This window comes from Canis lupus, chromosome 3 (genome assembly GCF_003254725.2).
Source record: "Canis lupus dingo isolate Sandy chromosome 3, ASM325472v2, whole genome shotgun sequence".
NCBI lineage: Eukaryota > Metazoa > Chordata > Mammalia > Carnivora > Canidae > Canis > Canis lupus.
This window is the reverse complement of record NC_064245.1, coordinates 56,593,030-56,608,136: the sequence shown is the minus strand read 5'-3', so window position 1 is coordinate 56,608,136 and position 15,107 is coordinate 56,593,030. Positions and strand designations below refer to the sequence as shown.

At 48.8% G+C, this 15,107-nt stretch overlaps 1 protein-coding gene across 3 annotated transcripts in view; it reads left to right on the top strand.

Annotated features, from left to right (window-relative positions):
* IL16 (interleukin 16) overlaps positions 1 to 15,107 on the top strand; it is a 102,367-nt gene that overhangs the window by 18,934 nt on the left and 68,326 nt on the right. For 2 of the 3 annotated variants that reach the window (XM_025436866.3, XM_025436867.3), the window contains exon 2: positions 8,612 to 9,009. In XM_025436866.3, coding sequence (XP_025292651.1) covers positions 8,612 to 9,009 — 398 coding nt within the window. Of the gene's footprint in view, positions 1 to 8,043; positions 8,175 to 8,611; positions 9,010 to 15,107 lie in introns of those variants that run through there. The other variant, XM_025436868.3, reaches the window with a different exon arrangement.

Below are 15,107 nucleotides of genomic sequence, written 5' to 3'. Positions count from 1 at the left end.
GTAAAATAATTGCATGTTGTGAGTCAATGGGACTTGAAACACCACCAGAATATGGGTGGCCCGGTCTTATGAAAGCCAGTCATAGGTTCCTTCCCACAGACAAACCAGAAGAGGAAAGATAGACGAGAGTGCCAAGGAGCTGAGGCAGCATTTAATAAACAACACCCATTCTTGGTGAAAATGTTTCCCAAGTTACAATTAGTAGAATATTTCTTTAACATAATAAAAAATCATTTTATCTTGATAGAGCTGTCAGTGTCCCACTTACCATAAAACACTTCAAGAATTTCCATCACTGTCTAGAAGAAGACGCAGAATGCCTCTATGTACCATTGTTTCCTAATGTTCTGGAAACTTCAGTATATTAAAAAATAGAATGAAATAAGTAGTATACACATTTTTAAATTAAGTAAAACTTTTAAAGATGTTATTTTTTGAGAGAAAGCGAGCACGAGCAGAGGGACAGGGGCAGAGGGGGAGGGAGAAGCAGACTCCTCACGGTGCAGGGAGCTCAACGTGGAACTGGATCCCAGGACCCTGTGATCATGACTGAGCCACCCGGATGCCCTTAAATGAAGCAGATTTTTAATATTCACTCGGAATCAGTTGGAAACTCAAGAGAAGCTTTTGAGTAGCTAGAGTATGACGGAATATGAGAGATCTACAAGGTTGCCAATTACGAAATAAATATGTATAAGTCATGACTTATGTATAAGCAATACCCAACTAGAAAATACATTTCACAAATGGTTCCATTCAAAATAGAAAAAAAAGCACTGGGGAATAAATGTAATTAGGGATATTTAGAGCCTCAATGAAGAAGGATATAAAATTTGATTGAAAAGAGAATTTGAACAAATACCAAAAAAAATTAAGAAATGTTCTTGGATGACAAGACTTTCTCCCTAAGTTCATCTGTAAATCCCAGGCAATTTTATTAAGAATTTCAGCCCGATATTTTAGGGCCTGAGAAAAATCATTGTAAAGTTAATCGGAACTACTTGTTGGCAAAAATTAGCCGTAAAGTTCCGTTTTGTTCTTCAAAACAGGAACCTTTATTTTTCTGGTTATAAGTGTGATGCACAATGATTTGTAAAAGAAATTAGGAGTAGGAATTATTAAGTACAAAGGAAAAGCTTTCAGTAAATCCCATCCATCCCCCAGTACTTTATGCACCCTTCAAAAAATTATTAACAGTTCAGTGTTCATTAATGTGAGTACATTTTTTAAAACCAAATGGTGCCTAGAACCATTTTACAGGGTTTCTTAGCAGTGCAATATACTCGAACCTCTTTCCATACGCACACATGTAGATTTGTCAGACTGTCTTACTGGCTGCACGATGGACCATAATAAATTTAATACAGTCTTTCACTGATGCACATTTAGATTGTTTCCACTGTTTTGCTTTTTTGGGTGATTTTTTTTTTTTCTTTTGGTCTGTACTCTGCATCAGGTATTTGGCTAAGTACCTCCTGGAAGTATTTTTCTTGTTTTTCTCGGTGGTGAGGATTATCACCTCCACTCAGTGGCCATCAGCTATGCCGTAAAGGGGCTGAACCCTGTCCTGAGGCTGCTGCCCACGTAAGCGGTGCTTCTGGTGTGCCAGCTAAGGTCACCTGCGAGGCCCAGCTCTCAGCCAGCATCTGTGTGCTCCTGCTGGCCCCTCCTCCCAATGACAAACCCCACCCTGTATGGCTTTTCTGCAGCAGCAGCTCCTGAGCATCTGCCATGTGGGAAGCCCTTTTTCTAGGCACTGGGGTTTAATGAGGAGTAGCCTAGGCCAGTCGCTCCTGAATAGTGCCTTTCTTTGGATGTGCCAAAGAAAGTGGATGTGTCTTTCTTTCTTTCTTTCTTTCTTTCTTTCTTTCTTTCTTTCTTTCTTTCTTTCTTTCTTTCTTTCTTTCTCTTTCTTTCTTTCTTTCTTTCTTTCTTTCTTTCTTTCTTTCTTCTTTCTTTTCTTTCTTTCTTTCTTTCTTTCTTTCTTTTCTTTCTTTCTTTCTTTTTTTTCTTATTCTTTTTAAGGTTTTATTTATTTATTCATGGGAAACACTGAGAAACAGAGACACAGGCAGAGGGAGAAGTAGGCTTCCTGCAGGGAGCCCTGGGATTATGCCCTGAGCCACTCTACTCAGTCTGCATTCAAATTCTCATCTCTTCTGGAAACAGAAGAGCCCTGGGATTATGCCCTGAGCCAAAGGCAGACATTCAACCACTGAGCCACCCCGGTGCCCCTGAATGTGCCTTCTTGAATGTATCTAGATCTTCTTGAGGTGAATCATGTCTTCAGTCTCTGCCACATAAGAGGGAATACATATTGAGGGGGAAAGGCCTGTCCTTCTTTGTCTCAGAGGCCTGGGTGTTGGGGAGAGCATCTTGAAGACCCAACATGTGTCTGCATGTTGATGGATGAGGTGACCTTCCAGGGTGCTGGAAGCACAGTGGCCTAGGTGATGGGCTCCTCTTGGGGTCTTACAAACAGTCTAGGCTCCTCCAAAGAAGCAGGTTCCAAAATGTCTTTCCAGTAGCTTGAACTGGTCATGTACTCTGAGGTGTAGCCTATTGGGGCTCCATGTCACTGTGATGTCAGTTTGCTACCTGGAGTCCTTCATTCTGTGGTCCTAGGTGGGATGTTTTCCCTAAGCATGGGTCAAGGTTCTCCAGAGCCACAGTATGAATGGGTGGGTAGGTGGGTAGGTGAATGGATGGATGGATAGATAGGTAGATGAGGGGGGGGGGCGGGGAATGGCTCACACCATTGTGGAGACAGAGAAGTCCTATAGTCTGCTGCCTACAAGCTGGAGACCCAGAGGGACCCAGGGCGTGGTCTGCACCAAGCCCACAGCCCCCGAGAACCAGGGCAGCCAATGGTGTAAGCGCTGGTTGGAGTCCAAAGGCTGGAGAACCATAAGGGCTGGCATCCATATCTAGGGCAAGAGAAGGTAGTGTCTGTCTCAGCTTGTTCAGAGGAAGTTTTCCCTTCCTCTGCCTTTTGTTCCATGTAGTCCCTCAAGGATGATAGAGTAGATGATGCCCATCCACTCTACTCAGTCTGCATTCAAATTCTCATCTCTTCTGGAAACAACTCACAGACACACCCAGAAGTGATGTTTTCTGCGATTTGGGGTCCCTGAGCCCACTTGGGCTGACCCATAAAATCCCCATCACACATTTGGCCTTAGCCTGGAGTGGAAATGCTTTGTGGAAAGGAGCCTTTGAAATGCTCACCCACCATCCATTCATTCCTTGAATACGCTGATGCCCCTACTTGGCCAAGCCACAGTGGAGCCCTGGGGACACAGAATTAGGGAGATATGGTTTCTCTCCTCCAGGAAATAACACTGGAGGGTGGAATGGGCTGCTTCAACATGCTGCTCCCTCTACCTGCCGGGAAGCTGCCCCAGAGGTGCCCCAGGTCCCGAGCCAACGTGCGGACACGCGCACAACCAGGCCCAGCCAAGGGACCTGAAAAACAAGGGTCCCAAGTGTCCTCACGTCATTGAATCTCCGAGTCACTCCTCTGTTCAAGACGGAAAACGCCCCCTGGGCCGGAGTGACCAAACTTGAAAAATCGCCTTTGATATCAGACACTGTCGGGGAATTCAGAAATCTGAAACACATTTCATCAACCAGTTCCCCATTCTCCATATGGTTATTTACCCTCTCTATGTTCTCCAGTGAATTCAGTATATTTTATCCAGATGGAAATACTGTGGCCTTTCCTCCAGTGAGTTAGCTTCACCCAGTGTAGTGACAGGCATGTCATGCTTTCTTAACAGACACTGAATGAAACAAATGGGAAGGAAGGAAGGAAGGGAAGGGAGGGTGGCTTACTGACCTGGCTTCCCAGCAAGTCCACAAGTTGTTCGAACTCCTTTAAAGGAGGACCTAGCCATTTGCATTTCGGCTCCATTCTTTTTGGCTTTGCATTTTTTATATGGATGATGCTGCAGCCCAGGTTGGTCTAGACGTCTGGAGAGGATGGTGACGGGGCACCTGTCCTCAACCATCTTCAGGGCGCAGTGCCCTCGTGTGTGCATGTGTGTGCATGTGTGAGGGGACCCCCTCTGGCCCCAGCACTCTGTGGACAGTGTAGTGGAAGAGCCAGTGGTTGGGAGGAAAGGCCTCCAGGAGTGGGAGACCTGTTTCCTGGGGTAAAGCAGATCCTTTGGGTTCTTCTGCAGGGAAGTGAAAGCAGCTGGTTGTATTAGCATGACCATGCTGGAACGCTTCTCTGTGCTTCCCCAGGAAGCCTCTGGAAGAGACCCCGAAGGTCATCTTGTAGAGGACTCACATGAGACAGAGAAAAAGCAACAAGAGCCTGGCAAACACTCATGGAGCCTGGGGCAAAATCCGAGAAAGCGCCTTGGCCAGACCTTTGGAAGGCTCCTGCATCCCGAAGAAAGGCACAGGCTGGCCCCCCGGCTCTGCTGACATTTGGTCCCATTAGGAGCAATAGCTGGTTCCAATGTCCTGAGACAATTACCAAAGCTAAGCAGAACCATGTGACCACGGCACTGTGTTTCCAATTATTCCCTTTCCCTTCTCTCGGTCTCTCCCTCTATGCCAGGCCTAGAGGGAAAGCACTCTCCCACAGAAGTCCAATGCTGGCCGCCCCTCTACAACCCTTTGGCAATTATTCCCTCCCTTTGTTACATTTTTCATAAAAACAAGGCTCATTTTGAAGACCGTCTTTGCTCTGCACCGAAGGGTTCTCCTCTCATCCCCGGCACATCACCAGCCTCCCATCCCATGGCCCCGGCCACCCCCACACGAGAGCCAAGGCTGCAGAAAGTCACAGTTCCCTCTGGAAAAGCTTATTTTAAAAAACTGACAGGACTCATCAGGCACTCCTGCAAATGGTCCACTGGGATTAGCACAGTGTCCACCAAGGAATTTGACCCGTCTGTTCTCCTAAGTCCCACTTGTAGCCAACTTCCCCACCCCTGAGTGAAGCACACAGCCTTGCGTCTGGTCCCCAAGGCTCCAAAATTTTGTGTCCTGCAAAATGCCCAGTAAGTGAGCTCGTCTTTGCTGGGACAGCCATGGTGAGCCTGGGAGAGAATGTGGATGGGAAAGAGGGCCTGGCTTGCATTCTTAGAATCCATGCAGACAGTGACAGAGCTTGGTGTAAGAGAATACAGAGGCTTTTATTGCAGAGCCCGGCACTGAAGGGGAGCAGGCTTTGACTGTGGGTGACTGGCTCCTCCTCTAGCTTGGAGTGGAATAAAAGACAGTTTCCAAAACCCTCTTGGCCCCTGGATGTCACTGTTTTCCATTACGTGTGCCGGTAGCATCAGAGAGAAGAACAACTATTCCAGGAGGATTTTTTTTTTTAAGGTAAAAAGAGAAGTCTGTTAGCTTGTATATGTGAATAGGTAGTGTGGCATCAGGCACTGCTGGATCTAGGTGCTCATGTTACATCACTTAAATTCATCCTTGTCACACTTTCTCTCTGTCCTCTTTGCCTTCTCTCTTCTTGCTCCTCTCCTGTCCCCCAACCTCCATGAGTTGTATTCTTTCTGTGTTGGCTTTATTCCCATCAGCTCTCCCCGACACACAGGCCCTCAGCAGCTCCATATTTATATCCTCCCCAATGAGCACAGTTCAAGTCCAGAAGGATCTTAACACAAAACTTTGATTATCGTTCAATTTTTCAAATGCCTGTTGGACCAGGGCTGGCTACGAGCAACACACACACACACACACACACACACACACACACACACGAGGCCCAGGTCAGCTGTGGGGAGTCCTAATGAAGTTGAACAAACTGCAAAGAAATTTGGATATAAATATATAAATATAGTGATATTTGCATTGAGAAAAAGAAAGCTTGAATTTTATCTATTGTTCAGCCAATAGATCTAAGCATTGCATGATTGATCTTAATGAATTCTCTCAAAAAGGTGCAGGTTCTATGTGAGCAGACAGTGCCCTCTCGTCCTGGGTTCATGACTTGGGGCACATAAAATGCAGAAGTGATAAAATGAGAGTTTCAGTGGTTTCAGGGGAAGGAAGCAGACTGGGCTGTGGCTCAGAGGGGAGGTGAGCAGGAGGAGAGAAAGTGCAGAGTGTGAAACACTCCTTCAAGAAGATAACAAGGAATAGCATTCCATTGTCAACGTGGTGCTTGGTGAGCGACACTGCATGTAGCTGCAAAAGTGTTAAGATGGTAGACCTTGTACTAAGTATTCTCATTGTAATAAAAGACAAAGGGGAAAAAAGAAAAGATGAAGGGATAAGAGAGAGGCAGATAACAAGAGGAGCATGTGGAGTCGACACATTGCTATTTTATTAAGAGAGGGAGTGTGCAAGCATGTGAGCCGGTTAGGTAGAGGCGAGGGGGGGAAAAGGGAGAGACAGAGAATCTTAAGAAGACTCCAGCCCAGTGCGGAGCCCAAAGCAGGGCTCGATCTCAGGACCCTGAGACCATGACCTGAGCCAAAATCAAGAACTGATGGAGCCACCCAGGCGCCCCTCTACGTAGTTTTCGAAAGACAGAAGCGATCTTGACTATGTTTCCGGGCTGCTGCTGAAGACCTGGTGCAGAGGAGAGATTAGGCAACCTGCCCATGAGAGGGCTGATCATCAGCGTCAGTGTGAAGGCGTGGAAGAGAGCAGGCCCCAGAGTCAGGATGCCTGGTTTCACTCTGCTATCACCGAGTCCGAGCTGTGTGATCTTGAGAAAGTGACTTAACGTCTCTGTGCTTCAGTGACCCTGTTTGTAAAATGAAGATTTTGCTGGAGACTATCAATAGATCTTTGTGAGAACGATATAGTAAAAGCAATCAGAACAGTGCCTGGCATGTCCTAAGCGCTGAACAAATACTAGCTATTATTATTTTGTTGTTGCTGTGCATCAACACGCTGGAGGGATGGGATCCAGAGAACAGATGGGGCTGTGGCGGGGGGGGGGGCAGCCCCAATGGGAGGGCGGATGTGTAGAGTCTGTGTGGATGCAAATGCATTTGTAAATTCCGTGGTAGAAAGCCGTGAGGATTGCCACCTGAGAGCTTCTACGTTTGCATGAAGCAGGACGAGACAGTTTACCATGGGGAGGGAGGGAAATCTAGTTTCTAAGAAGGTAAAGTTTTGAAATAGTCATTGTCGAGAATGTATGATCAGGCCAACTCTGGGAACGCAGTGCAGTTGCTGGCCAGAGCCGGGGGTTCAGTGGGCGGCCCCAGTGCCCGCGGCAGCAGCCTGAGGGGCTCTGCACCCTGCAGCCAGGCCTGGGGCTCAGCAAACAGCAAACAGCTGGCTCCCTCTGTGGTTGAGGGCTCTCTGTTACTTAAAATGCAAGGACGGGGAGTACAGGACTTAGGTGTGCTGGCAAGAGGGTGGCTCGATGAAATGGACGGATATCGAGTTAATTTGTACTAATGCATCAAGAGCAGTGCCTGACATGCAGTAAGCTTTCCGGTATTTATTCCTTCATTCATTTTAATTCATTGTTACTGGTTGCCGTGGATGGTTGGTGAATAAACTGATAAAATTAAATGGCTAATACAGAAAACAATTTGTGCTGCATGGGTGTTGCAAGACGGTCTTCTTTTAAGAAATTCTCTTTGCGGGGGCTCTGAAAGGGCTTCTAGTTAATGAGATGTTGGGAGGTCTCTGCCTTTCCTTATTTGATGTGGATGCACGCAAATGGCAGCACCACGGTTTTCTGTTCTGGCAACAGCTTTGCTCTGTGGCTTGGGCCTGAGTCAGGAGCTCTTTGGATGGACCCTGTGTGCCACCTGCCTCACGGAAACCGAAGCAGCAGGAAGGTGCCTCTTGGTGAAGCAGAGCCGGGTGGGCTGGGCAGAGAGAGACACTGTTGACCGTTGTGCGAAGCCAACCCTTGATGTGTCGAGCCGTGAGATGGGCGGGGTGGGTGGACGGGGACGGCCGGCAGAGCGGGAGGCCCTGGCCAGGGTGTGATCCTGGGGCCAGAGAAGGGCACACGGATTTGCCAAGTGCCTGCTGTGTGCAGGCATTTCCCACGTGCCACCTTCTTTTACACTCACATTGACCCTGGCAGGTTGGCACCAAGCGACACTCCCAGCCTGGGTCATAGGCTCTGTGTCTGGGAATGAGGACTCGAGGTGGCAGCGGTCCTTAGACTGGGCTCCTGGATTCTGCAGTTTCTGCAGGACTCACCAGGGCTGGTCAAAGGGGACAAGCAGGTACATCCTCGTCCCGGTTTCCCCCTGACTGGCTCTGTCGATTGGAGCCCCTGCAAACTTGTAGGAAGCGCAGACGTCAAAATGCAGGGCCTCTGTCATCTTTAAAAGCATCCCGGTGACTCTGCTGCTCTTCTGTCTGGGTGCTTTGTGGCTTTGGGTCTGCATTTCCCTTCTCTGTGCCTCAGTCTTCTTGTCTGCAGAGTGAAGGTTTGGATAATTGGAGCTCTGGCTTCTGGGAGTGGAGGGTGTGGTGAACACTGGGGTTCACCGAGCCCCACGCGGCTGGCCAGTGGGCGAGCTGGTGCCACCAAAGGACCGTCTCCTTGTTCGCCCTGCTTCTCGGGTGCTGGCTCCGTGGCTTTGCTCCAGGACTCTTGTCCTGCTCCACTTGTCAGTAGCAAGTCACCCTGCTTCATTCTGCTTCCTCTTTCCTCCAGGGACCCACGAGGTGGTGGCAAAGCCCAGTCCAGTCCCCACCCGCCAGCCAAAGGCCACAGATCAGGAGAAGAAGAAGGGAAGCCTTACTTCCTCCCTGAGGATGGATCCGCACAGCCGTTCTGGAAAGAGCAGAAAGTCTACGAAACTCCGGTCCATCTCGCGGTCCCTGATGCTCTGTAATGCTAAGACCAGTGACGATGGCTCAAGCCCCGATGAGAAATACCCCGATCCCTTTGAGACCTCCCTGGGCCAGAGCAAGGAGGGCATTTTCCACTCGTCCGTGCAGTTGGCAGACACATCAGAGGCTGGGCGCGGCAGCGTTCCTGATCTAGCGCTGGCCTCTGAGGCCACTGGGAGTGATCGAGGCAAGAGCAGTAGGAGGATATTTTTCATGAAGGTATGCCTGGGACTTGTGGGGCTGGAAGAGTCTGTGGTTGCTTTGGGGGGCTTGAATGAGTCTTTGAATCCTTTTATTCTGAGGTCAGGAAGGCACAGAGTTCTAATTCTGAACAAAAGCAAGAAGGAAGTTGAGGCAGGGCTCCCTGGAATGATCATAATGACCATGGTGATGAATCAGGCTCAGTTAACCTTCTCCCTTGAGAGAGTCAGTCTGCTGCTGGGTCAGTGGGGGGTGAGCCGAGCCTAGGTCCCTGCTGGAAATTGCAAATGACAATGGTCAGGACACTGGCAGGTTCTTATCTGAGGTAGACACTATCCGGCACACCCTAGAAGCTCAGGTCACTGACTTACGGGGCCGGGGTGGAGGAGAGACCTTATGTTGCTCTGGGCAAGGACAGAGAATCCGTGAGCTTGCTCTCTGAGCGCTGGCCATGAGCAGTTTCCAGGTGCCCTTGCCAGTTCCCACAAGGGTGTGAGTGCCGGAACTGACAAGAGGAGCCATGGCGATGGGGTGCAAGGGAAGCTACTAAGTAGTGTTTGGAGACCTGCCAAAATTCAGAATGCCTTCTCTTCCGTGAGACCATATTTCAAATTATGTTACCACAATGAGATGGAAATTGCAAGGCACCAGGGGATAGAGGCTGTTACTCTGAATTATTCTCTATCGAGTACTGAGCCTTCAGCCTCCTTCCATCAGAGGTGGGACTTCTCAAGGGTCTGAGCAGCCCTGAATCTTGGCGCTCGTGTGGCTTACCCAGTGATGGGTCAGCAGGAAGGGTTTTTCCCACACCTTACTGGCAAATCCTATGGACACGGTAACATGATTGTCAACAGAAAGTAAGGAAGGCATTCCAGGCCCAGTGGAGGGGATCTAGGACCTTGGCACAACTTTCTTTCCTAAGAAAACCATTGCTTAGCATGCATACAATAATATCATGGAACATTATACAGCAGGTTAGCAGGTCAGGTCCCAGACAGGGGAGACCCCAGTGATCGATCTCCAGACACAAGCAGCTTCCCCAAGGGCCTCACCCAGCCCGGGGCTGCTCCGTCACCCATGATGAAACTTCTGTTGGTATGACTTGAGCTCACCCAGTAGGACAGAAGGAGGGATGGACCAGCATCCCCGTGGGTTCAGGGGAGCCTGGCCAGGCTTCTGGTTTGCCAAGAGTGAAGTGACAAGTATACAATTCACCAGCTGAGAGTCAGATTTATTAAAGGTGAGATCACGTTGTCCAGGTGACAGCTCTGATAAATGAGATCCAAAAACCATTTTGAGGTTCCAAGAGACTCTTGAAATGAATTATTCACTTGCTCCTATTGAATTGCACAAGTGTTTCCTGAGCATCTGTTAGGCACCAGGGCCTGTGCCAGGCCCTTTGGGGATCAAGTCCCTGCCCTTAAGGATCTTGTTTCAAGTGGGGTAGAGACTACACTCCAGGGCTGCAGAAGGCTCATAAGGAGTGAGTGCATCTCTGACATGAGTATCAGTACATTCAGTGTTTGCAGAGCTCCGACCTGTGTCAGGCATTTTTCCAGGAGGTGGGCCATGCAGACCCAGTCCCTGTCCTCACTCAACTCTTATTCTGGTTGGGGGACAGATGTGAACACCTTCTGTGTGATATGACACTAAACCGTGAAGGTGTCTGAGGAAATCTCAGGCAGCAGAAGGGCGTAGAGAGTGATTAGGGGAGAGCTCACTGTCCTTTTTGGGAAGGTAATCACGAAGGCTTCTCTGAGGAAGGGACATTTGAACGGGGACCTGAAAGAGGTGGACGAGTGAGTCATATGAACATTTCAGGTGGGAAAGAGCATTCCAGGTGGAGGGAACAGCATGTGCAAAGACATGAAGTGAAGAGTGATTTGCAGCGGCAAGGAGAAGAGGTGCTTGGGGGATGGCAGACAGGGGAGGGGGACAGAAGGTGAAGCCGGGTGGTGGGAGGCTGAGCAAGCTGGGGAGTGGCACAGCCCCGCAGGGGAGCACTCTGGCTGATGAGCAGAAGTGGAGCACGGGAGGCCAGCTAGCGCTTCGCCTGTAACCCCGGCCGGAAGTGATGTGGCCCCAAGTAAGACGGTGGTGGTCTCACCGAGAATAGTCAGAGTACGGATTTATTTTCAAGGCAAACCCAGGAAATTTGTTGTGTGAGAAAATGAGAGGCGGCAAGCTTAACTGCGGGTGTGGACTCGAGCATCCCCAGGAGAGCAGATGCTGTGTGCTGAGGTGGGGAACACTGGGGGCTGGATGGTGAGATGTTCCTGAGGGACCCGGGGTTCGGCCAAGCAGACGGTGGGTGGTGGAAGGGGCTGCATAAGGGAACATATGGAGGTGAGAAGGTGCTGAGGGCTTCTGCGTGGCCCGCCCGGCAGGTGAGCGTGTGGCACCTGTCTGGTGGCAGGAGCTGCGTGCCTGGGAACAACCAGATGAATGGTTCTGGTGAGGAAACCAGCCAGGAGTCAGACAGGCTTCCCCTCTTTCGTCTCTGTGATTCGCAGGTGATCCATACCTTTATGGTTGAAATAATGTATCCACAGCTCTCATTGTCCCCCTAGCCCCCAACCCTCCCCGCCCCAATCACAGCAGCATTAGTACTTCTGGGGGGTGGGGTGCAGTATGACACAGGTTTAGGGGCGTGAGCTCATTAGTCTGACTGCTTGGGTTTGAGTCCAACTTTGGTAGCTGTATGATCCCAGACACTCACTTCATGCCTCCATTTTCTTACTGATTAAATGCAGAATGTTGACACTACTGTTCAGCTCATGTGGGCTTTTATCAGGACTAAGTTTTAAGTACTTAGATAAGAAAATCGACCTAACCCAGTACAGTGCACACAGTAATTGCTTACTTAGCATTATCATCACTATTTCTGTTTTAGGAAGGGGACACTGACTGTTGGTGAGTGATTAGGTAATGAATGAGCATTTACTGAGTGCCTCCAAATGTGCCAGGAGCATGCAAGAGTTGTAGCTTACGCGGTCCTCCTGGAGACAGGGATGGGACACATCTCTCCTGTTCCAGGGTGTGGGTGCAAACATGTGAGGGGGTCCTGGGAATGCTGAGGGGTATGCAGCTCTCTCTGCGGGAGAGCACCCTGGAGGAGGTGCTTTTGACAGCAGGATATCCAGGTGAAGAAGTCTAGATCGCAGGAAGTAGTGTAAGCGGGCGGAGGAGGCTTGGAGGCCGGGAAGGGATAGTGTGCATAGTCGAGTCACGCTGGGGGCAGGGATAAACCAGGAAGGCAAGGAGGGCTACTGGCCAGCTTGGAATCCAACCCAAGCTCTGGGTATTTCCTTCTCAGGAGCACAGGTGATCTTGAACCATCCATGATCAAGTTCTAAGCAAGTGAGGGTTTTAATGTCTGAGCAGGTCCCATATTAAGAGTGCCAGGGCATGAGGGTCAAAGGTGACCGCCAGTGCCAATGTCCTTCGTGGGGGAGCCTTAGTATGGTATAACACTCCCTCCTTCCCTGCTTCTTCCAGGGACACTCTAGTCTCCTATCCTGGCTCCTGCCCCACCCTGCACCCAGGCGTGACTCAGTTGGCCCAGATGGACTCCCCGGTTGCCAGCAATGCCATGGTTACACCGATTTCAAAACAACATCTGGAAAGAGGCCCTGTGACATCAGGCTCTCCTCTAGCAATGCCTAATATGAAAATTAAGAAAGAGGAAGTTAGATAAACAGCCAAATGGAAAACAAACAAACAAAAAAGCTGTATTGGATGCATTGTGCTTGGCATGACCAGGGCTGGGGAAATCGCTGCCCGGGGATGTGCCAGAGCTGGGCAGGGACGTGCAGTCTGGAGAAAGTATCTGAACCTGCATTGCCTGGGGCTCCTTCTTCAGGGGAGAGCATCCAGGCCCCCGGGGATAAATTCAAGTGGAAGAATGTTGAAAACTAGACTCTCTAACCCAACAAACAAAAATACTCAATTTATCAGGCCTCAACTTTGAGCGGGAAGAAAGGTATGGGCTCCTGTGCTACTCCAGACCCACTCTTTTTTTCGAATGGGAAGAGTATTTAAAAATGCTTTTTAGGTAGGATGTTGGGCCAGAGGGAAGGAAGCTCAGGCAGGTGGAACCTCAGCTTTCCGCAGACTGAGCTGGTCTCCTTCCTCATTCTTCCTTCTCCCCTTCCTTCTGTTTCTCCAAAGGCAGGCAAAGCACCTGCTGTGTATGAGATATCTGTCCCCTGGGGATTGAGAAACATATTGGATGCTGTTCTTCCCTCAGGGAGCTTGTGGTCTGGAGAAGGGGACAGCTGTGAGCATCATGAATCCTATCTCTTGTCCCCTCCTCCAAGCTAGGGCGTTCCTTGCTCGGCTTTCTTTCAGGAGGTCTCATGCAGAGAATGAGTAGCAGAATTAGATCCTCGCAGGAGCCTCCTGGGTTGTCTTTCATTTCCCCAGAGCGCTCTACAGTAGCAGGATTGATGCTCCTCCTCTGGGACTTCCCTGGCAGTGAATAGGTCCGGCCAAATTACTGTGGAATCTCAGGGATCTCAGAATGACAGGATGAGCTCAGGTCCAGAGAAGTCCCTCCTGTCCACCCCTCCAGGAGGCTCAGTATTTGTGGATGGAAGATGCAGGTAGTGCTTTGCTGGAGCGTTAGGAAGAGCCAGAGCTGTGGATGTGCAGGTAGGATGAGGGGAGAAAGGCAGGGGAGAATAGTGGAGGGAGGGAGACACGTCTGCCTCCCACAGCGCCAGCCTGGCTCCAGATTTTCAAAGGGATCCTTTTAGTTTTATTTTCTTAATTATTGTGTTTTAATATTTTATTTTAATTCCAATATAGTTAACATGCAGTGAAATATTAGTTTCAGGTGTACAATATAGTGATTCAACACTTCCAGGGGATCCCTGGGTGACTCAGCAGTTTGGTGCCTGCCTTTGGCCCAGGGCGTGATCCTGGAGTCCCGGGATCGAGTCGCACATCGGGCTCCCTGCATGGAGCCTGCTTCTCCCCCTGCCTGTGTCTCTGCCTCTCTTTCTCTGTGTCTCTCATGAATAAATAAATAAAATCTTAAAACAAACAAACAAACAAACAAACAAACAAACCACTTCCATACACCACCCAGTGCCGATCACATCAGGTGCCTCCTTCATCCCCATCATCTGTTTCCCACCATCCCCCACCCACCTCCCCACTGGTGACCAGCAGTGTGTTCTCTACAGTTAAGAATCTTTTTCCTGGTTTGTCTCTCTCTCGTTTTTTTCTATGCTCACTTGTTTTGTTTCTTAAATTCCACATATGAGTGAAATCATATAGTATTTATCTTTCTCTGACTTATTTTGCTTTGCATAATACCTTCTAACTCCATTCATATTGCTGTAAATGGCAAGATTTGATTCATTTTTATGGCTGAGTAATATTCCATTGTATGTTAGTACCACATCTTCTTTATCCGTTCATCTATTGATGGTCTTGTGGGCTGATTCCATATCTTTGTTATCGTAGATACTGCTGCCAGACACATTGGGGCACATGTTTCCCTTTGAATCAGTATTTTTGTATTTTTGGGGTAAATACCCAGTAGTGCAATTGCTGGATCATAAGGTAGTTCTATTTTTAATTTTCTGAGGCACCTCCATACTGTCTTCCGCAGTGGCATGCACCACTTTGCATTCCCACCAACAGGATTCCTTTCTCTCTGAAGCCTCACTAACAACACTTGGTTCTTGTGTTGTTGATTTTAGCCATTCTGACAGGTGCGAGGTGATACTTCATTGTGGTTCAATTTTCATTTCACAATGGGATCATCATATTTTAATTTTTTTATTTTATAGTTTTACAAGTTTAATAATTCATAAAGCAAGTCATGTGTTGAAAAACCAAACCATACTGCCCCCTCACGGTGCCATCCTTTCTTGTCCAGGTCTCCCAAAGGGTTGGAACAGCGGGGTCCTTTTAAAGAAGTCACTGCTGCAAGCTCACAAAGACATTTTCCCATGTCTCTCCTAGAAGCTGAGTTGTTTTATCTTTCACATTTGGATCTTTAATTCACGCAACATCCATTTTGAATGTATTGTGAATATATATTAAAACATTTTGGGATCCCTGGGTGGCGCAGCGGTTTGGCGCCTGCCTTTGGCCCAGGGCGC